The sequence below is a fragment of the Gymnodraco acuticeps genome, unplaced genomic scaffold, assembly GCF_902827175.1.
Source record: "Gymnodraco acuticeps unplaced genomic scaffold, fGymAcu1.1, whole genome shotgun sequence".
NCBI lineage: Eukaryota > Metazoa > Chordata > Actinopteri > Perciformes > Bathydraconidae > Gymnodraco > Gymnodraco acuticeps.
In genome coordinates this window covers 770,638-787,478 of record NW_022991934.1, presented here as the reverse complement: position 1 = coordinate 787,478, position 16,841 = coordinate 770,638, and the positions used below count along the sequence as shown (strand labels likewise).

General features: G+C 42.5%; 1 protein-coding gene across 1 annotated transcript in view; it reads right to left on the bottom strand.

Annotated features, from left to right (window-relative positions):
• The window catches only part of cacna1ba (calcium channel, voltage-dependent, N type, alpha 1B subunit, a), a 331,900-nt gene that overhangs the window by 50,451 nt on the left and 264,608 nt on the right, over positions 1-16,841 (bottom strand). Inside the window, 8 exon segments of the mRNA XM_034200269.1 lie at positions 1,561-1,652; positions 1,765-1,830; positions 2,257-2,373; positions 4,341-4,346; positions 5,255-5,338; positions 5,417-5,527; positions 6,246-6,410; positions 6,947-7,148. Coding sequence (XP_034056160.1) covers positions 1,561-1,652; positions 1,765-1,830; positions 2,257-2,373; positions 4,341-4,346; positions 5,255-5,338; positions 5,417-5,527; positions 6,246-6,410; positions 6,947-7,148 — 843 coding nt within the window.

Below are 16,841 nucleotides of genomic sequence, written 5' to 3'. Positions count from 1 at the left end.
GGACATTTATGAAAGGTGTATTTTTCACATAAAGTGATTATAGCACCAATATAATTGCAAATACACTACCAGTCAAAAGTTTGGACACACCTTCAAATTCAAAGTTTTTTATCTATTTTAATTTGTTCTACTTTGTAGATTAATACTGAAGACATCAAAACTATGAAAGAACACATATTGAATTATCTAGTTAACAAAAATGTGTCAACAAATCCAGAATATGATTTTTATTTTAGATTCTTCAAAGTAGCCCCGTTCAGCTTTGCACACTCTTGGCTACTCTCAGTCAGCTTCATGAGTTCGTCTCCTGGAATGGTTTTCAGTTAACACGTGTGCCTTGTCAAGAGTCAATTTGTGGAATGACTTGCCTTCTGAATGTGTTTGAGAGCATCAGTTGTGTTGTGCAGAGGTAGGGTTAGTGCACAGTGGAAAGCCCTATTTGACTACTGCTGTAATCCATATCATGGCAAGAACGACTCAACTCAGAAAAGAGAAACGACCGTCCTTCATCACTTTAAGAAATGAAGGCCAGTCGATCCAGAAAATGTCAAGAACTTTGAATGTATCCTCAAGTGCAGTCGCAAAAACCATCGAACGCTATGATGAAACTCGCTCTCATGAGGACCCCCCCCCCCCCCCCGGGAAAGGAAGAGCCAGAGTTACATCTGCTCAGAGGATAAATACATCAGTTACCTCTGCTCAGAGGATAAATACATCAGTTACCAGCCTCAGAAACTGCAAATTAAAGCACCTCACATTAGAGCCCACATAAATGGTCACAGAGCTCAAGTAGCAGATCATCTCAACCTCCACTGTTCAGAGGAGACTGCTTGAATCAGGCCTTCATGGTCCAATCGCTGCAAAGATCGACTACTGAAGATGAACAACAAGAAGAAGAGAATTGTTTGGGCCAAGAAACACTTGGTCTGATGGGTCCAAATTTGTTCCAACCTCCGTGTCTTTGTGAGACGCTTTCTGGTGACACTGTTGGTGATTTATTCAAGACTCAAGGCACACTTAACCAGCATGGCTACCACAGCATTCTGCAGTAGCCAGCAAAATATAAATCATATTCTGGATTTTTTCACACTTTTTTGTTTACTATATAATTCCATATGTGTTCTTTTATAGTTTTGAAGTATACATCTACAATGAAGGAACATTTAAAATAAATAAATAACTTCGAATTTCAAGGTGTGTCCAAACTTTTGACGGGTACTGTAAGTGTTTATATTGCACATCGCATGTTTATTGCACAAGATCTTGACAGTCAGTTTTGTCAAATTGGCTTCAACTAGCCATTGCGTTAAAGCCACAAGATTAAAATGTTCTTACCTATGAGTGGATCAGTAGTGATAATCTCATTATGATTATACATACTGTATATGGGTAAAAGTGTTTATACTCGGTCGTAGATATTTGACATAGTTGATTCTTAACTAAGTGTATTTTGTAGAAAGTACAAGTGTAAATGTCTTCATAAACTGTCCATAAGTGTAAAAGTTATCCAAAATGCTTGTGATATATACGTCAATTATAATAAAGCTTGTTACTGTATACCTGAACAGCAGCATGAGAGCTTGGAGAAAAGTGCGAAAGTTGTTGTGGTGATTAATGGCTGTGTCCTCATTCATCGCAATGTTGCCAAACACCTACAGCAGAGACAGTGAGGGAAATGGATATGTACTGTTTTCCTTTTTTTTTATTAGGAATGGTAAACCACAACATGAATATCATGACCTCCGCGAGCACAGCATTACCCACCTGCATCCCAATGATGGCATAGATGAAGAACAGCATAGCAATCAGAAGGCAAACATAAGGCAGGGCCTGGGGGAAAGGAAACATGAAACAGGAAAACAAGAACACATTTACACATTCCAGGCAGGAATTTTTGAGCGCAGTAAAAGAAGACAAATGACTTTACAATCCCTCCAATATTATTTCACAAACACACATAGGCCTGACAAACACATATGTCCACCCTGTCTCTTAAAAACAATGTTCCCAAACAGCAAATATGCATTCTCAAATGTGTTCCTAAAGAAAGAGAACTTAAAAAATAAGTCAATGTTGACTTTTGGTTTCACATGAGACATGAACAGTGAACATGTCCTGTGTTTGTTTGACCCATCCACCAACCCTGTTCTTACCTCCTTCATACGACGACCTGCACTTTTATATGAAATGTATTTTTCTTATGTATTTTTCCTTATGTGAGTGTGTGAGTGTGTAAAAGTGCAGGTGTGTGAGCACCTTGAAGGACTGGACAAAGGTCCAGAGCAGGATGCGGATGGTGTAGCCCTGTCTCAGCAGCTTGATGAGCCGGGCCGCTCTGAACAGCCTCAGGAAGCTCAGGTTCAGCAGCCTGTCCTGTTAGAAAGACGACATCAAACCATTATCAACCACATACCCTCACTGAACACAGCCTTACCAGGGCTTATTAAAGTCACCTCAGCTTCAGTCATTACTCATCAGAACTATGATTTTACAATATTCTGGGTCATGGGTTGAGAAAGCCTTCTCAATTTACTAATCCTGACTCTCTATTTTCCAGGAGCTGATATAAATCTGTATCATGGCCCAGAGATCACTCCTTAAAGCAGTGACGTGCGGTGAGGTTCATGGCTGGTGAGGCACTGACTCTTTCAGAGTCAGATTTACAAATATGATATTTTGACCTTAATCGAAATATTCGGTTATTTTCAAAAGCTTTTTTAGTCTGATGCTTCGATTCATTTTAAACAGACCGTTCAACAAAAGGATAGGCCTACCCACAATTTAAATATTGGATTGTTCTTTCTTAGTAAGATCCCATTTTCATTACAATTGTGGTCTTACCTTGACTTGAAGATGAAGTCCATGCTATATCCTTCTGGACAACAATCTCTATTACTTTTTTGTAAAAGTCCTCCTTATCTTCCTCTAGTTTCAAAAGTCTAGCTTGTTGTTTGCATCTACCGTCTCTGTGTAGAATAACAGTAGCAACAAGAACCTGTGGGCTCATGTGCGCCCCCTTCAGTGCGGCAGAGGTTATGGCTGCCTCCCCTGGTGCTTTTTTCATTGCTGTTGTATGATGAGACCAGCGAGCCTAAATATACATGAAATAAGTTATTTAGAGACTATGGATGGCGAGGATAAATGTAATAAAGGGATCTACAAACATTACATTGGTGACATACAGTGAGATGGTGCAGGCATGCGCTTAGGGCCCGCATTCTGAGGTGAGGCAGAGCTCATCTGTGCCTCACCTCACCACACAGTAACTGGCTTGAGGGCGCTCACAAAATAAGTGCCCGCGTTAAATTAGTGCCCGCGCTCCAGCCAGTTACTGTGGATTTACGAGAGGCAGAGCTCGTCCCTGCCTCACTTCTCATCGCTACCCGTAGTTGTAGCGGAGCTCAGCCAATTTGCTGATTTTGACTATAAAAAGCGATTGGAATCAAACAGAAATCACACTTACAACACAGATCAGTGGAGACATTTTATTATTATTACTATTTAGTTTTTCTTTAGTTATTTTTCCGTTACATTGGAGTATGACAGGTGAGGCTCTGCCTCCCCTGACTGCACGTCGCTGCCTTAAAGACATTTCAATGTACGTGATTGAAATATAATCTTCTATTCTTTTAAGTTTAAGATTTCGGCTTGATGTTACTTCCTTGTAACATCACAAAAGAAACAGTCTGTGGAAACAAAAAGGGATTTCTTACCAAACTTTGTGAGTCTTTCCTTTATTGTGAAATAGGGCAGACATAAATCTACACTACACACAGAGCACATCTGATGTTCTATTCATCTAACTGGACACTCAAGGATATGAGGAGAAACAAACCATCTCCTGCTTTGGGCCTCAAGGTGCATTTGAACATCAGAAGCTGGAGGAGCTTTGTCCAGTCTGAGAAAGTAACCCCTCTGATGTCATCAGAAATTCATGATAACAGAAAGACAGGTTTGCAAGACACCTTTTTATCTTTGCAATGATGGCTTGATAAAATATATTACGTCAATTCACTTCCTGTTGTAAAAAGACTGACACAATAGTGAATAAAGCCCCCTCAGGCATGGATTCTGGGGATTTTCCATGTCAACAGATATTAGTTAAAAATTCACCTGCAGTGTCTACATTTCATATGTTTAAAGGCTGTCTTCTCAAAAAGTCTGAATTATCTGCTTCAGTAGCACTTACTGTTCTAGTCCAATCACTATCTATATTCTGATGGTTTACGCAGAGAGGTTTGTTCATGTATCATTCATAGCCTGATCTATAGATCATATCATATATTGTTTATATATTAAATAAGAACGAAGGCAAGCTAAGAGCAGGCAAATTCACTCACCGTAGTCTAGTGATGTTTGGGACCAGGGCATGGCATCACCAGGGAGGACAGTTGACAAGATGGAAACGTAGAGCGAGAGAGAGAGAGAGAGAGAGAGAGAGAGAGAGAGAGAGAGAGAGAGAGAGAGAGAGAGAGAGAGAGAGAGAGAGAGAGAGAGAGAGAGAGAGACAGACAGACAGACAGACAGACAGACAGACAGACAGACAGACAGACAGACAGAGGGATAACAGAGGGAGGTGAGGAGAGAGGACAGAGAGGCGGGAGAACAGGAACAGTAATATTGCCCAACATAAACTGATACAGCTCACCAAATACACACATATAAATCAGTCAAAAGCTACTTCACAGTACACACATGCATGCAGGTCCACAGAGTGTCTGGAAAGATAACAAGGCTGTCAAAGAACAAAGTGCATTCATATGACAGCAACTAAAGCAACCGACCATTGCTCCCAAGGCCTGATAGCTCTGATTACACACCGCACTGAAACAAACACTCCATCGCAAGAGAAGGATTGCAGGTGGCATGACGTCACCAGACTTTCTTGATCCAATATTGATATTATTTTCCTTACACTGCCCAACTCTGCTTCTTGTTGTCCTCCCCAGATGTTTTACCCTGCACATAAACAAACCCCTCGTGCATAAACTATACCAACTCAACCGACAAAGTGCCTAGCCAATCAGAGGCTATAGGGACTTTGTAGGGTGGCATTTTTCCTATTATGTAATTCGCCTTAAGATGAAAAAACTTCAGTCAATTCGCATAATAACAAGTCACTACTGTTTGTTGGACTAGTGTGTTTTTGGAGCAATGGGTCTTTGGAACAATGGGCATCTGTTTTCTGGATAACGGGCTGCTGAACAAACAGGATTTTATTCTAATTATTGGTGTTTCAGAAAAATGCTCTTACATTGATTTCAGTCACCAGGATGTCAGTGATGCTGCCCAACACTGTGACAAAGTCAAACACGTTCCAGGCATCCTTTAGGTAGTTCTGAGAAGCAAAAGTTGAAATCATTAGTTGTGATTCATTACTCAGAGTTTGTAACGTTGTTTCATTGATATTACCCACCAATGGACCAAAAGCAATGATCTTGAGGATACACTCCAGAGAAAAGAGAGTGGTGAAGACGATGTTGAGGTTCTTCAGCATTGCTTCATAAAAGTCTGGAGCTCCATGGAACTGAAAGACAACGTCATATAAAGTTATCTTGCTGACATTTTGGAGTAATATTTTTTATTTATTGTTTTGGGATTATGGAAAACTGTTATTTGGTGTGAACCGGTACTTTGAGAGGTGCCGGTTCACGTCGTAGGCACTGCAATGGTGCCCTTGAGCAAGGTAATGAACACCACACTGATCCCAGTTCCCTCACTGAAAAACCTAAATGTAGACTTTAATTAAATGTATTATGTCAACAGAGTTTTGAAAGCAATAATATAATGTTCAAACAAAACATATTAGGTTCAACTTAATATTATTGCTTTCAACTAACCTAATACAGTTATGCAACATGTGTTGACAGAATACATTTAATTGAAGTAATTGTTTCAGTTTGTTCAGTGCATACTGTATGAAGCTACTTTCTGTACATGCTTTCTGCATGTGGATGGCCATCATCTCATTCTAGGTTTTAAACATGTTTTTACCTTTATACAGAGGCTGGCTAGCTGTTTCCTCCAGGCTTTATGCTAATGAAATAGCTTCTGGCAATTGCTTCATATTTACTGTACAGACGTGAGAAAGGTATCAGGGAACAAACTTAGCAGACTCAAAGTGTCAAGATGTTACTTTCACGAGCTATTGAATCCAGGACTGACTCCATATAACATTCAAAAAGGCCTAACAAACGACATACATTTAGCATTATGTTGGTAATATCCCCCTCATAAGTTCTTACCTTCATCATAAGCACCACAGTGTTGAGGGCAATCATGATCATGATGGAGTACTCAAATGGAGGTGAGACCACAAACTTCCACATCCTGTACTGGAAGGACTGTGTGTTCTGGGGCATGTAGCGGGTCAGAGGTTTGGCATTTATGGCAAAGTCAATACAAGCCCTCTGTAACAGAGAAAGCACAGCTCTGCTTCACTGTCTGTGTGAGGTGAAAGCATCTGCTGGCAAACCCCAGTCTTGGTTGATTACCAGTGAGCGAACAAACATTCTGGTCCTTGCTGCTTTTTTTTTTCAGTTCACAAAATTGAACGAGAATTTCTTACATGGCTTTATCAATGTGTTTTCACTGTGCTGTACTAAACTAAATGTGCTCAGTGTCAACATTTAAAAATGAGGTAATTATACATTCTCTCTAATACACACACTTATCACACCTCCATAAAACCAATAAGCAAAACCTTTGTCTGCAAACATTTTTAAGACGTGTTGGTTGTGCCTCAGTATATATGAGCTCCTCAGGCTCCTTTATCACAAGCCTTTCTTCAATGTTTTTAGAAAATCTGTTCATAACATTTTAGATTATCCAGCAAACAAAAAGGCGAAATTAGGTAAACCTGATGATGGAGATAGTGATTACAGCAGTGTGCGCGGGATTCAGACTGGATTCAGACTGTCCAGATGACATCGTCTTTCTGCTTTACCTCATTCTTTTCCAAGCTGCACTCAGACATGGCCTTGTCTCCCTGCTCCTGGAAGGTGATGATGATCAGAGCAACGAAGATGTTGACAAAAAAGAAAGGGAAGACCACGAAATACACCACATAGAAGATGGACATTTCTATCCTGTAGCCTGGACTGGGGCCCTTGTCTTCAAAGGTAGCGTCCACAGAATGCTTCAAGACACTGTAAGAGAGGAGAGCACACACACCAGGGAGTGAGACAGAGTGACACACAGCCTGCAGGGCTATTCTCCAAGGTAGGAATACCCTAACAAAACTAGAACTATATCTGTCATTGTGTAACCGCACATGTAAATGATTAGTGATTCATTTTGCGAGTCATGTGCAATATTTACATAGTTTCCTCTCTGAATGTTATTTTAATGGGCCTTTGGCCACAATATGTTTTAGGTTTAATGCAGCTGTTGAACAGTAGCTCCCTGGGACAAAAACGTACCTAATCTTATCATTTCTAAGTTTCCGTTCATTGTTTTTGATCTTTAGGATCCCAGCATTACTGCTAATAATAATAATAATAATCATTTCAATTTCTATAGCGCCTTTCACGAAACCCAAGGATGCTTTACAATGGGTAGTAACAAAACAAAACAAAAAAAGTAATAATAGTCATACAGATACATAGGCTGAAGAAAACAAAACAGGAACAGGTTGCTGGGTACTGCATATTAGTTGAGGTCAAAGGCCTCGGTGAACAGATGGTGTTTGAGGTGTTTTTTGAAGGTGTCCAGAGAGTCTGCATTCCTGATTGCAGAGGGGAGAGAATTCCAGAGGGTGGGGGCTGCGACACTGAAGGCTCTGTTGCCAAATGTTTTCAGCTTGGAGCGCTGGATGGAGAGCAGCCCTTTGTCGGAGGACCGCAGGTGACGAGAGGGGGTGTAGGGCTGAAGGAGGTCAAAGATGTATGGAGGGGCTAGGGAGTGGAGAGATTTGTAGGTTAGCAGGAGGAGTTTGTACTGGATGCATGACTTTACCGGGGGCCAGTGAAGGTGGATGAGGGTAGGGGTGATGGAGCCTGGGTAGGGGTGATGGAGCCTGGCTGCAGTAGGGGTAATGGAGCCTGGCTGCAGAGTTCTGGACGTACTGGAGCCTGTCCAGGGCTTTGCTGGTGACCCTGAACAGAACTCCATTGCAGTAGTCCAGACAAGAGGAGATGAAGGTATGAATTAATATTTCTGCAACAGGGTCGGGGAGAGAGGGCCGGAGTCTGGAGATGTTTCGTAGGTGAAAAAATGCAGTTTTGACAGTTGACCTGATGTGGGAGTTGAAGGTGAGGCTAGAGTCCAGAGTGGATGGAGCCGCCATCGACGGTGAGGAGCAGATCTCCAACCTTCCGGAGCAGTGTTTTTGGGGCCACAACCATGAGCTCTGTTTTGTTATTGTTGAGTTTAAGTAGATTTTTTGACATCCAGGCGTGGATGTCGCGGAGGCAGTTGACTAGTGACAGTAGGGGTAGCTGGGATGATGGATTGGTACTGATGTAGAGTTGGGTGTAGTCGGCATAGGAGTGGAAGTTGAGACCATGTTGGCGGATGATTTCACCGAGGGGGAGCATGTAGATGTTAAATAGAAGGGGGCCGAGCACCGAACCTTGCGGCACACCTTGGTTGACAGGGGCTGGGGGAGAGCTCGATTTTCCGATGGTCACAAACTGTTGCCTGTTGGAGAGGTAGGAATGGAACCAGGAGAGGGCTGTACCGGAGAGGCCATGGTAGAGGGATAGGCGGTTGAGTAGAATAGTGTGGGAGACTGTGTCGAATGTGGCGGAGATGTCCAGGAGGATAAGGATGCTGACGAGGCCTGAATCGGCGGCTATGAAGAGGTCATTGGTTATTTTAATAAGGGCCGTCTCTGTGCTGTGGTTGGATCTGAAGCCTGATTGGAAGGGTTCGTAGAGCTCATGGTCAGACATATGATGGTGGAGTTGGGCAGCAACAGCTCTTTCCATGATCTTGCTAAGAAAAGGAAGGTTGGAGATCGGCCGTAAGTTGCTGGGGTCCTTGGGGTCGAGACCAGGTTTTTTGACGATGGGGGTGACAGCTGCTATCTTAAGGACGGCGGGAACCTTGCCTGATTCCAGGGAGGAGTTGATCATTTTAACAATGGTGGAGCAGAGGATGGGTAGGCAAGTTTTGACCAGGGCAGAGGGCATGGGGTAGAGGGAGCAGGTTGTAGCCTTAGCTTTTGAGACAAGTTTGGTAACCTGTGTGGCATCCACTGGTGCAAAGGAGGAGAGACAACATTGAGGCAGGTGTTGAGTTGAGCGAACAGTGACTGGAGGTGGTGTGGCATGTGGATGGGAGGGGGCAGAGGCCTGGAGTTCCTGGTGGATGGAGTTAACTTTGTCCTCGAAGAAGTCAAGGAACCTGGTGCAAAGCTCGGGGGCGTCTGCTTGGTTGGGGGGTCAATTGGGCGGAGTAGGCGGTTTATGGTGGAGAAGACCATACGGGGGTGGTGTTGCTGGTTACCGATGAGTGAGGAGTAGTAGTGTGCCTTAGCTTTTGAGAGAGCGTCCTTATAAGATTTGACATGCTCTCTATACGCCTCCAGATGGACTATGAGGCCAGATTTTCTGTGGCGGCCAGAGACTTTCATGGAATGGAGACTGGTGGTGAACCAGGGGGCTGAGTGGGTGAAGGAGACTGTACGAGTAATGAGGGGAGCAAGTGAGTCGAGACTCTGGGAGAGAGCAGTGTTATACTGGGCTACCAGGCCGTCAACCGAGGTGTCAGGGGGATCGGAGGCCAGGTGGCTAGCTATGAGGCTGGTTATGGCTGGTGCGCTCACTGATTTTAAGCTCCTGTAGGTGATTGTCCGCAGTACAAGCTGTCTGGGGAGGGCGATAGGCACAGTGAACAGATGGCATGATGGTCGGAGACAGCCAGGTTGAGGCACTGCACGTGGGATGCAGTTGTGCCAGTGGTACATACCAAATCCAGGGTGTGGCCTTTGGCATGGGTGGGATCATAGACATGCTGTTCAAAATTGAAGCAGTCCAGAAGTGCCAGGAAGTCAGATGCAAATGTGCAACAGGGTGAGTTCACATGAATGTTAAAGTCTTCAAGAAGGAGCGTAGATGGGGACATGGAGCAGATTGAGGTGAGTTGCTCAGATAGTTCCGACAGGAAGATGGCAGAGACTGAGGCTTTGGGGGGGCGATATATAAGAACAGCCTGGAGCTGTGCAGATCCAGATAGAGTGAAGGCAAGACATTCAAGTGAGGTGGTGTTGGGTACAGGAAGCTCTTTGATCGAGATGTCTGCCCTGTATATTACAGCCAGCCCACCGCCCCGACCAGTGGAGCGGGGCTTTTGGAGGTAGACATAGCAGGAGGTGTGGCTTGGTTGAGTAATAGGAAATCCTGTCCAGATTGCCATGTTTCAGTTAAGCAGAGGAAATGAAGTTTATGATCAGTGATGATGTCATTGATCAGAGGTGCTTTTTTGTTCAGTGATCAAACATTCTGCAGCATGAATGTTGCATTGGTGTTTGTAGTTGTTGAGGCCGAGGGGGTGAGTGGGCTGATGACGTCGATACAGCTGAGAGGTCTCAGATTACAGCTATGCACGTAGGGTGTGTTCTGATAACGTCGGCGAAGTGCGACGGACCGCCTGTCTGTCTGTGTGGTGGGGATGTCGTGGTCAGAGTTGACAATCTTGCGACGTGCAGCCCTATGCACATAGCGGGGACGGCGAAGGAGTCCAAGTGATTGTATTGTAGTGAGGCAGTTAGGAGTGTTGTGGCAGACAAGATTCCACATTTGCAGAGCGGAGTATTTCCAGAGAGCCATGTCAGCAGCACAGAGGAGCAGCGGCTAGCTACGAGCTGCTAAGCAGGGGCTAGGCGGCAGCTACATTGATAAGCCAGCAGTGGCTAGCAGCGAAATGCTAACAAGAAACTGGGTAGCAGCTAAATTGAGGGGACAGACTGGGGATGTGGAGAAGGAAATGGAGCTCCAGAGATCCCAGGTTGAAGAGGATGGCTGGTAGCTACGCAGGAACTAGCGGCTGAACGGCGGCTAGCAGTGACAGCCGATCGTCAGCTAGCAGTGACAGCTGATCGTCGGAGAATGTTTAAGTGTAATAGGTACACAGTCGGTAGATCCAGACAGTTATCGTAGCTTTAGCAGACTATTTGCAGTGGATTTGTGGTTGTTAGAACACAAAAACACGGGAAAAAAACAGCACAAAAAATACGATTTTTTTGGCTACGAAGTGAAGCGGCGACAAACACGCCAGCGTCCTCACTCAGAGAACACATACAGCTAACATTAGCATTGTTTCCATGAGCAGCAGCAGGAAGCTGTTCTAAACTAAAAATATTTGGCTTTAAAAACGAAATATTTTTAGAACTTTAAAATAATAATTAACCTGCAACTTGTCAAATAAAATAAAAGCACATCCCCTGTCACCATAGTAACTTCTGCCTCGATGCAAATGGTGAAAGAGGACAGGGAGCTGCCGAGTGTAGCCACTGAAGGGGGACTGACCTTTAACCCTGTAAAGCCCAAATATAGATGTTGTTGTAGGGAGCCTCTGGAGCAGAAATAAAAGAGTTTTCAAATTGTTTACGTCTTGGTAAGTTTTTAGGGAAATGTTGTAATATTGCAACGTTGGCCTTAGGTGGGAGCAGAATTTTCTGTATTTCTACTCACATTGTCTGAATAAATATATTGAACAACTAACGGTTCATTTGCAGGATTGATTGCTTACTTAGCCCTATATCAGTATAAAGCATGAATAATAATCACACATCAGTCATATTTGTTATGAATAGTCATTTATTAAATATTAATACAATGGTAGTCCCAAAAACAGTTCCTGTCGTCAGAAAAGCACAGACGGACGTCACACTTGCTGCATTGCGTGTTTGCCTTGCCTTGCCTTGTGTACCTGCAAACGACATCCTCTGTGATGTCTGGACCAGAAAAATCAGTATTGGGACTGATAAAATATTTTTTCAGCCAGCGATACCTGTCACAGGGCTTGGTGTTTATTCAACACGTTCTCACTCCCAACCCGTCACATGTTGACGGTCGGTCAGGGCCCCTCCCCATCACTCTATTACGGACAGGGTACCCCTTGAGAGTCAGTTTTCAACGGGCAGGGCGTCCCTTAGACCTTCATAGACCTCCCATAGCGTTGATAATAGACGCCATGAGAACGCTCCCCGACGGTCGGTTGTTATTGTCAATATTAAAATAATAATTATTTATTTTTTAATAGTTACACTCGATTTCGCCAATTTTCTGGTTGCCCCAGCTGGTTGACACCTCTTTTAGCAGAAACAAAGGCCAGGCAACGCAATAATTTACAAACTCTTCAACTACAACCCTAATTATATTTGAAAACATTTTAGAAGGCCTCACGAAATACTTTAATGTAAGTTACAATTTAAATGTGAAGGGATGTTTGTAATGTGGTGATTGACATTATTCACCCACGGATCTATGGGTTGGGGTATTAGAGGCTTCTCAATACTCAAATTTCCCCTCCTCGACTCCCCTCCTCGGTTCCCCTCCTCGAGACTTAGACCCGCCCACAGGAGATGTGAGCGGAGGACCGAGGAGGGGAACCGAGGAGAGAGGAGGGGAAGCAGTAGACGTTTAAAGAAATGAGAACTCCTCTCCTCTGAGCGGTCATTTTAAAGAGACGTCCGTTCATTATTACGTGGCAACAGCTGCATCAGCTGTCGAGTGTTTTGTCATAGCGCTGTATCTCTGTTAGATCAGCTGAACATTGTTACCCCACATATTTACTTTGAATTCATTGAGAGTGCGGTATAATGAGACAATAACAGGCTACAGATGCGGACACACACACACACATATATTTATATAAATATATACAATTTAAAGTATGAGAGCACTCTCATAATAACGTAACACAATCAGAGACGGATATATCCCCCCCTCTCTCTGGTCGCTGAGATGGGGAATTGAAATTACGGGCCAAAAGTTGTATTTACAAGTAGGCCTATTAAAAGTAAGCAGAGGACACCAAACCAACTGAGACCCGTCTGTCCGCTGCATTTACACACTGTACAACACACATCTACACTGTACAACACACACCTACACACTGTACCACACACACCTACAGCTCCTAAAGCATAAGCCGTTGTGTATTTTATTATGTGAAGCAATAAAGAGAGTAGGCCTGTTATACTGAGTGATATATATTATACACACTGCTCTGCTTTCTGCACAGACCTTACAGCTGTTCTCTCTGGAAACATCGCAACGCGATGAAAGCAGTTTCTAAAATAATATCCAGGGGATGCATGCATAGCTGTCATTGGCTGAGATAAGTCCGGCCGTGCGTCACGCCTCCACCGTTCCCCGAAATGCATCCGCGGAGGAGCCGTGGAGGAACCATCAGTGTATCCTCGGTTAGAGCTCCTCCAAAGAGCCTCCTCGACGCTCGATCCTCGGTGTGCATTTAGAGAAATGAGATGTCCTTCAAAATGGCGCGCTGAAATTCATTTCCGGGTCACTACCGGAGGACCGAGGAGTCGAGGAGGGGACATTTGAGTATTGAGAAGCCTCTATTGTTCCGCACGGACATTTTAGTTAACCGGACTTCCTGTTGATGTGAAATCCGAAAAAAAATAAATAAAAATAAAATAATACTTTATTCCGAGTTTGCTTGCTTTTCTCTTTGGAGGTCATCACATAACGGCATTGTAATACACGGTTCGGCTGCATTAAATATTACATATCTGCCGTAGTTCGCTATTTATAGAGCCCTGATGAGAAGACAAACAGGAAGTACTGCCGCCCAAACTGAATATGTGACGTGGATCATAAATATATCAGCAATTAAACAAAATCTTCAATTTCTCTTCACAATATAAGTCTCCTTGCAGTATCAATACTAATTCGGCTGACTTTTATATTTGATCCAATCGGTATATTGGTATATTTACACCATAACGGTGCACAGCTGATATACAGATGTAGCACCTAATTTCAGACTCCAGCGTACAGCTTCCTGCCTACGACCTGCCTAAGACCAGTATCGAGGAATGTTAAGCCCTCCAACTATTTTCCAAGAGGGCGGTGCCAGATTTTCAATTTCAGGTTTTAACCAGGAGATGGTGCTTCATTCACAAATACAGAAAGACAAGTTTCATGAACTTTCAGTTGTGTTTTGCAGAGCATTTGAACACATCAATATTTTAGATCAACTAAAGTATATCTAATCTTGTAATTCAATAATATATAGTCTTTATTATTAATTATCAATAATGGCCAGCGATTAGGTGTGGCACATTTATCATAGGTGATCAGAGCTAACTGCCTGCCGTCAGATTTCATTTAAAAAACAGATCTGATTTTAAGACTATTTCTGCGCTCATAAAGAATGATAAGAATAAGAATAATGCGTATTGAACTGGTTTCATTCATTAGTGAGTTTATTTAACACTAGAACCGCCAATCGGGTCAATTTGTGTGATGTGTGTTGTGTGTTGTGTGTGTGCAATGTAACTTTTTTTCAATAAAATATTAAAGTCTCCCAGTCCGTGACTTTTTCTGAAAGTGTGTTATGTAGCACCCTATGTTGTTAAAAATTGCATTCTAATAGCGGGATTTTACGGTTTTAGGTAGGCCTATACAAAAACCTCTGGTGGTTCTAGTGTTAAGGTAATTATGTACAGTAGAAGCCCTTTTTTATCAGTAACAAATGTAGCAGTTGAACATAAAAGTCAACTAACAGTCACTTGCAATGACAGTGTTGTGTCTAACTGTAAGCTTGTCACTCAGAGTAACCTACAGTTAATTTAGCTGCTGGAGAAGAAAGATCAGGGGGGGAGGGGGGGAGAGAGCTGTGGTTGATGGGCCATTAGTTGTGTAAATACACAGCTGAGAGCTGCCGTTTCATTCAGACTGTTTAAAAAATGGTAATAACGGAATATATTTCTTCGCGGATGCATGTCAATTAAAATCAATACATACAACTATTTTTTAAATCAATAAAAACATTTTCTAAATCCATAAAAGCATTTAAATTAATATTGGGAGTCATGTCGTTACTTTGTTGAGAATGTTGCCATGTAATAAGCGGGATAATTTGCAGCGACTTGTTCCTTATGGGGAAAATAACACCCTTCATGCTGATCAAGATCCCTCCGCTACGCGTTGGGATCCTGATCTGCCGACGAGGCTCCATTAAAAATATAAATATTTTTAGTGAATTACTGAGTTTAGGCAAGTTAATAACGTTTTAATGAAGTTGAATACAGTATATTCATATTTGTCAGTGATTTCATGTAAATTGTGTGTGTGTGTGTGTGTGTGTGTGTGTGTAGAGGTGTGTGTGGTTAAAACACTTTCATGAAGTGAAGGAGGTTTTCCTTCTATAAAACAGCTGTGGACATGAATTCATAGATCAAGGCAGACTGGTGCACACACTCTCCTGTCCTGCCAACACTGGCAGGACAGTAGGTGACACGCCCGTTCTAAGCCGTGTCCCTCACTCCTAACATCCCAAGCTGCATCCCCAAAAAGTGTATTATGTTCTTACATCGTTTCAGATGTTATGTTTCAGTTGTGCTCTGTCTGTGTTAAAAAGCCTCAGTCACCTTAAAACCCCAAGCCTGTTTTTCAGGTTTCAGGCTCTAAAATGACATTCCCAGAACAAATGACCATATCTTCCCTTCTAAAAGGGTTACATTAATAATCTTTTTTCTCAAAGTAATGATAAACCTGTGAGTTGGATGTAGAAAAGTCAGAATAAATATAGATGTTTTTTATTTTAAAGAAAATTCAGATTGAACATGGTAAAAAACTGTAAATTATAGTGTCCGTCCAAAATATATTTTGTACTTATAGTAACAATCTAACCTTGGATGATGGGTTAGTAGACTAAAAGCTTTAGGAATCCAAAGTACAACATATAATAAGTACCATGTATCAAGATTGGTGGAAAACAAGTGATATTTGACCTTTTTAGACAGATTTAGCAAAAAAAACCTCTTCTGGGGCCATTTTGGTGGATTTTCCATATCTCTGGCCCCCCTTGCTGGATTTTGACATGTGACATCTCTTTCTGACCGTCAGAGCCAATGGAATCGAGGGGAACTCACACATAGTCCTTATTTGGTAATGTATGTGTGTTAGACTGCCGCATAGCCATGACCGGAAGCAGCAGCCACTCTGGTGGCTACCATTAGCAGCTAACTTTTGCTCTTTGATTTTTACATAAAAATGGAATTATGGATTATAAATGAAATAATTTGTTTATAGAAAGACGTTAAAAACCTATGGATTAGCCGATTCAATCGCGTTTTTTCTCGTTTTAATGCCATTGAACACGTCTTTTGATCAGATTGACAGCTACGGTGAGACATCTCCCCTAGAAGCTCCGTAAAGGTACGTGTTGTGATGTCTGTGTTTGCTTCCCCTGTCGCGAGTTCGGATCACTCAGTGATGATACTATATACCTAAATAATCTGTGGAACCTCAGCTTTAATCAGATATCTTGTATGTGCAGCTACGATAAGTAATAAGGGTACTTTTGTCTTGAGTTCTGTGCCAATGTCCGTTAGCATTTTTCGCTAAGGGGTCATTTAGATGCTTCATATGAGACTTGTGTTTTGTTGTCAGATGGTTTGTATCGTCAGTTAGCTGAGATTATTCCCGTTAATCTGGTATAACACATTAATAGGTTCTTAAATATTAAGATCCCCTGAGACACAGTGTCGTGAAAAAAAAAAACAGGGTCCCCGCCGGCAGGGACCTTGGGGTTTAACAGGTTAATTCATGTAATAAAAACATCTCAGGTCAGTAACACTCAAAGCTAAATGTGCAATACCATGTTCAGCTATGTTACTATTTATAATGTTATTGTTGTTACAT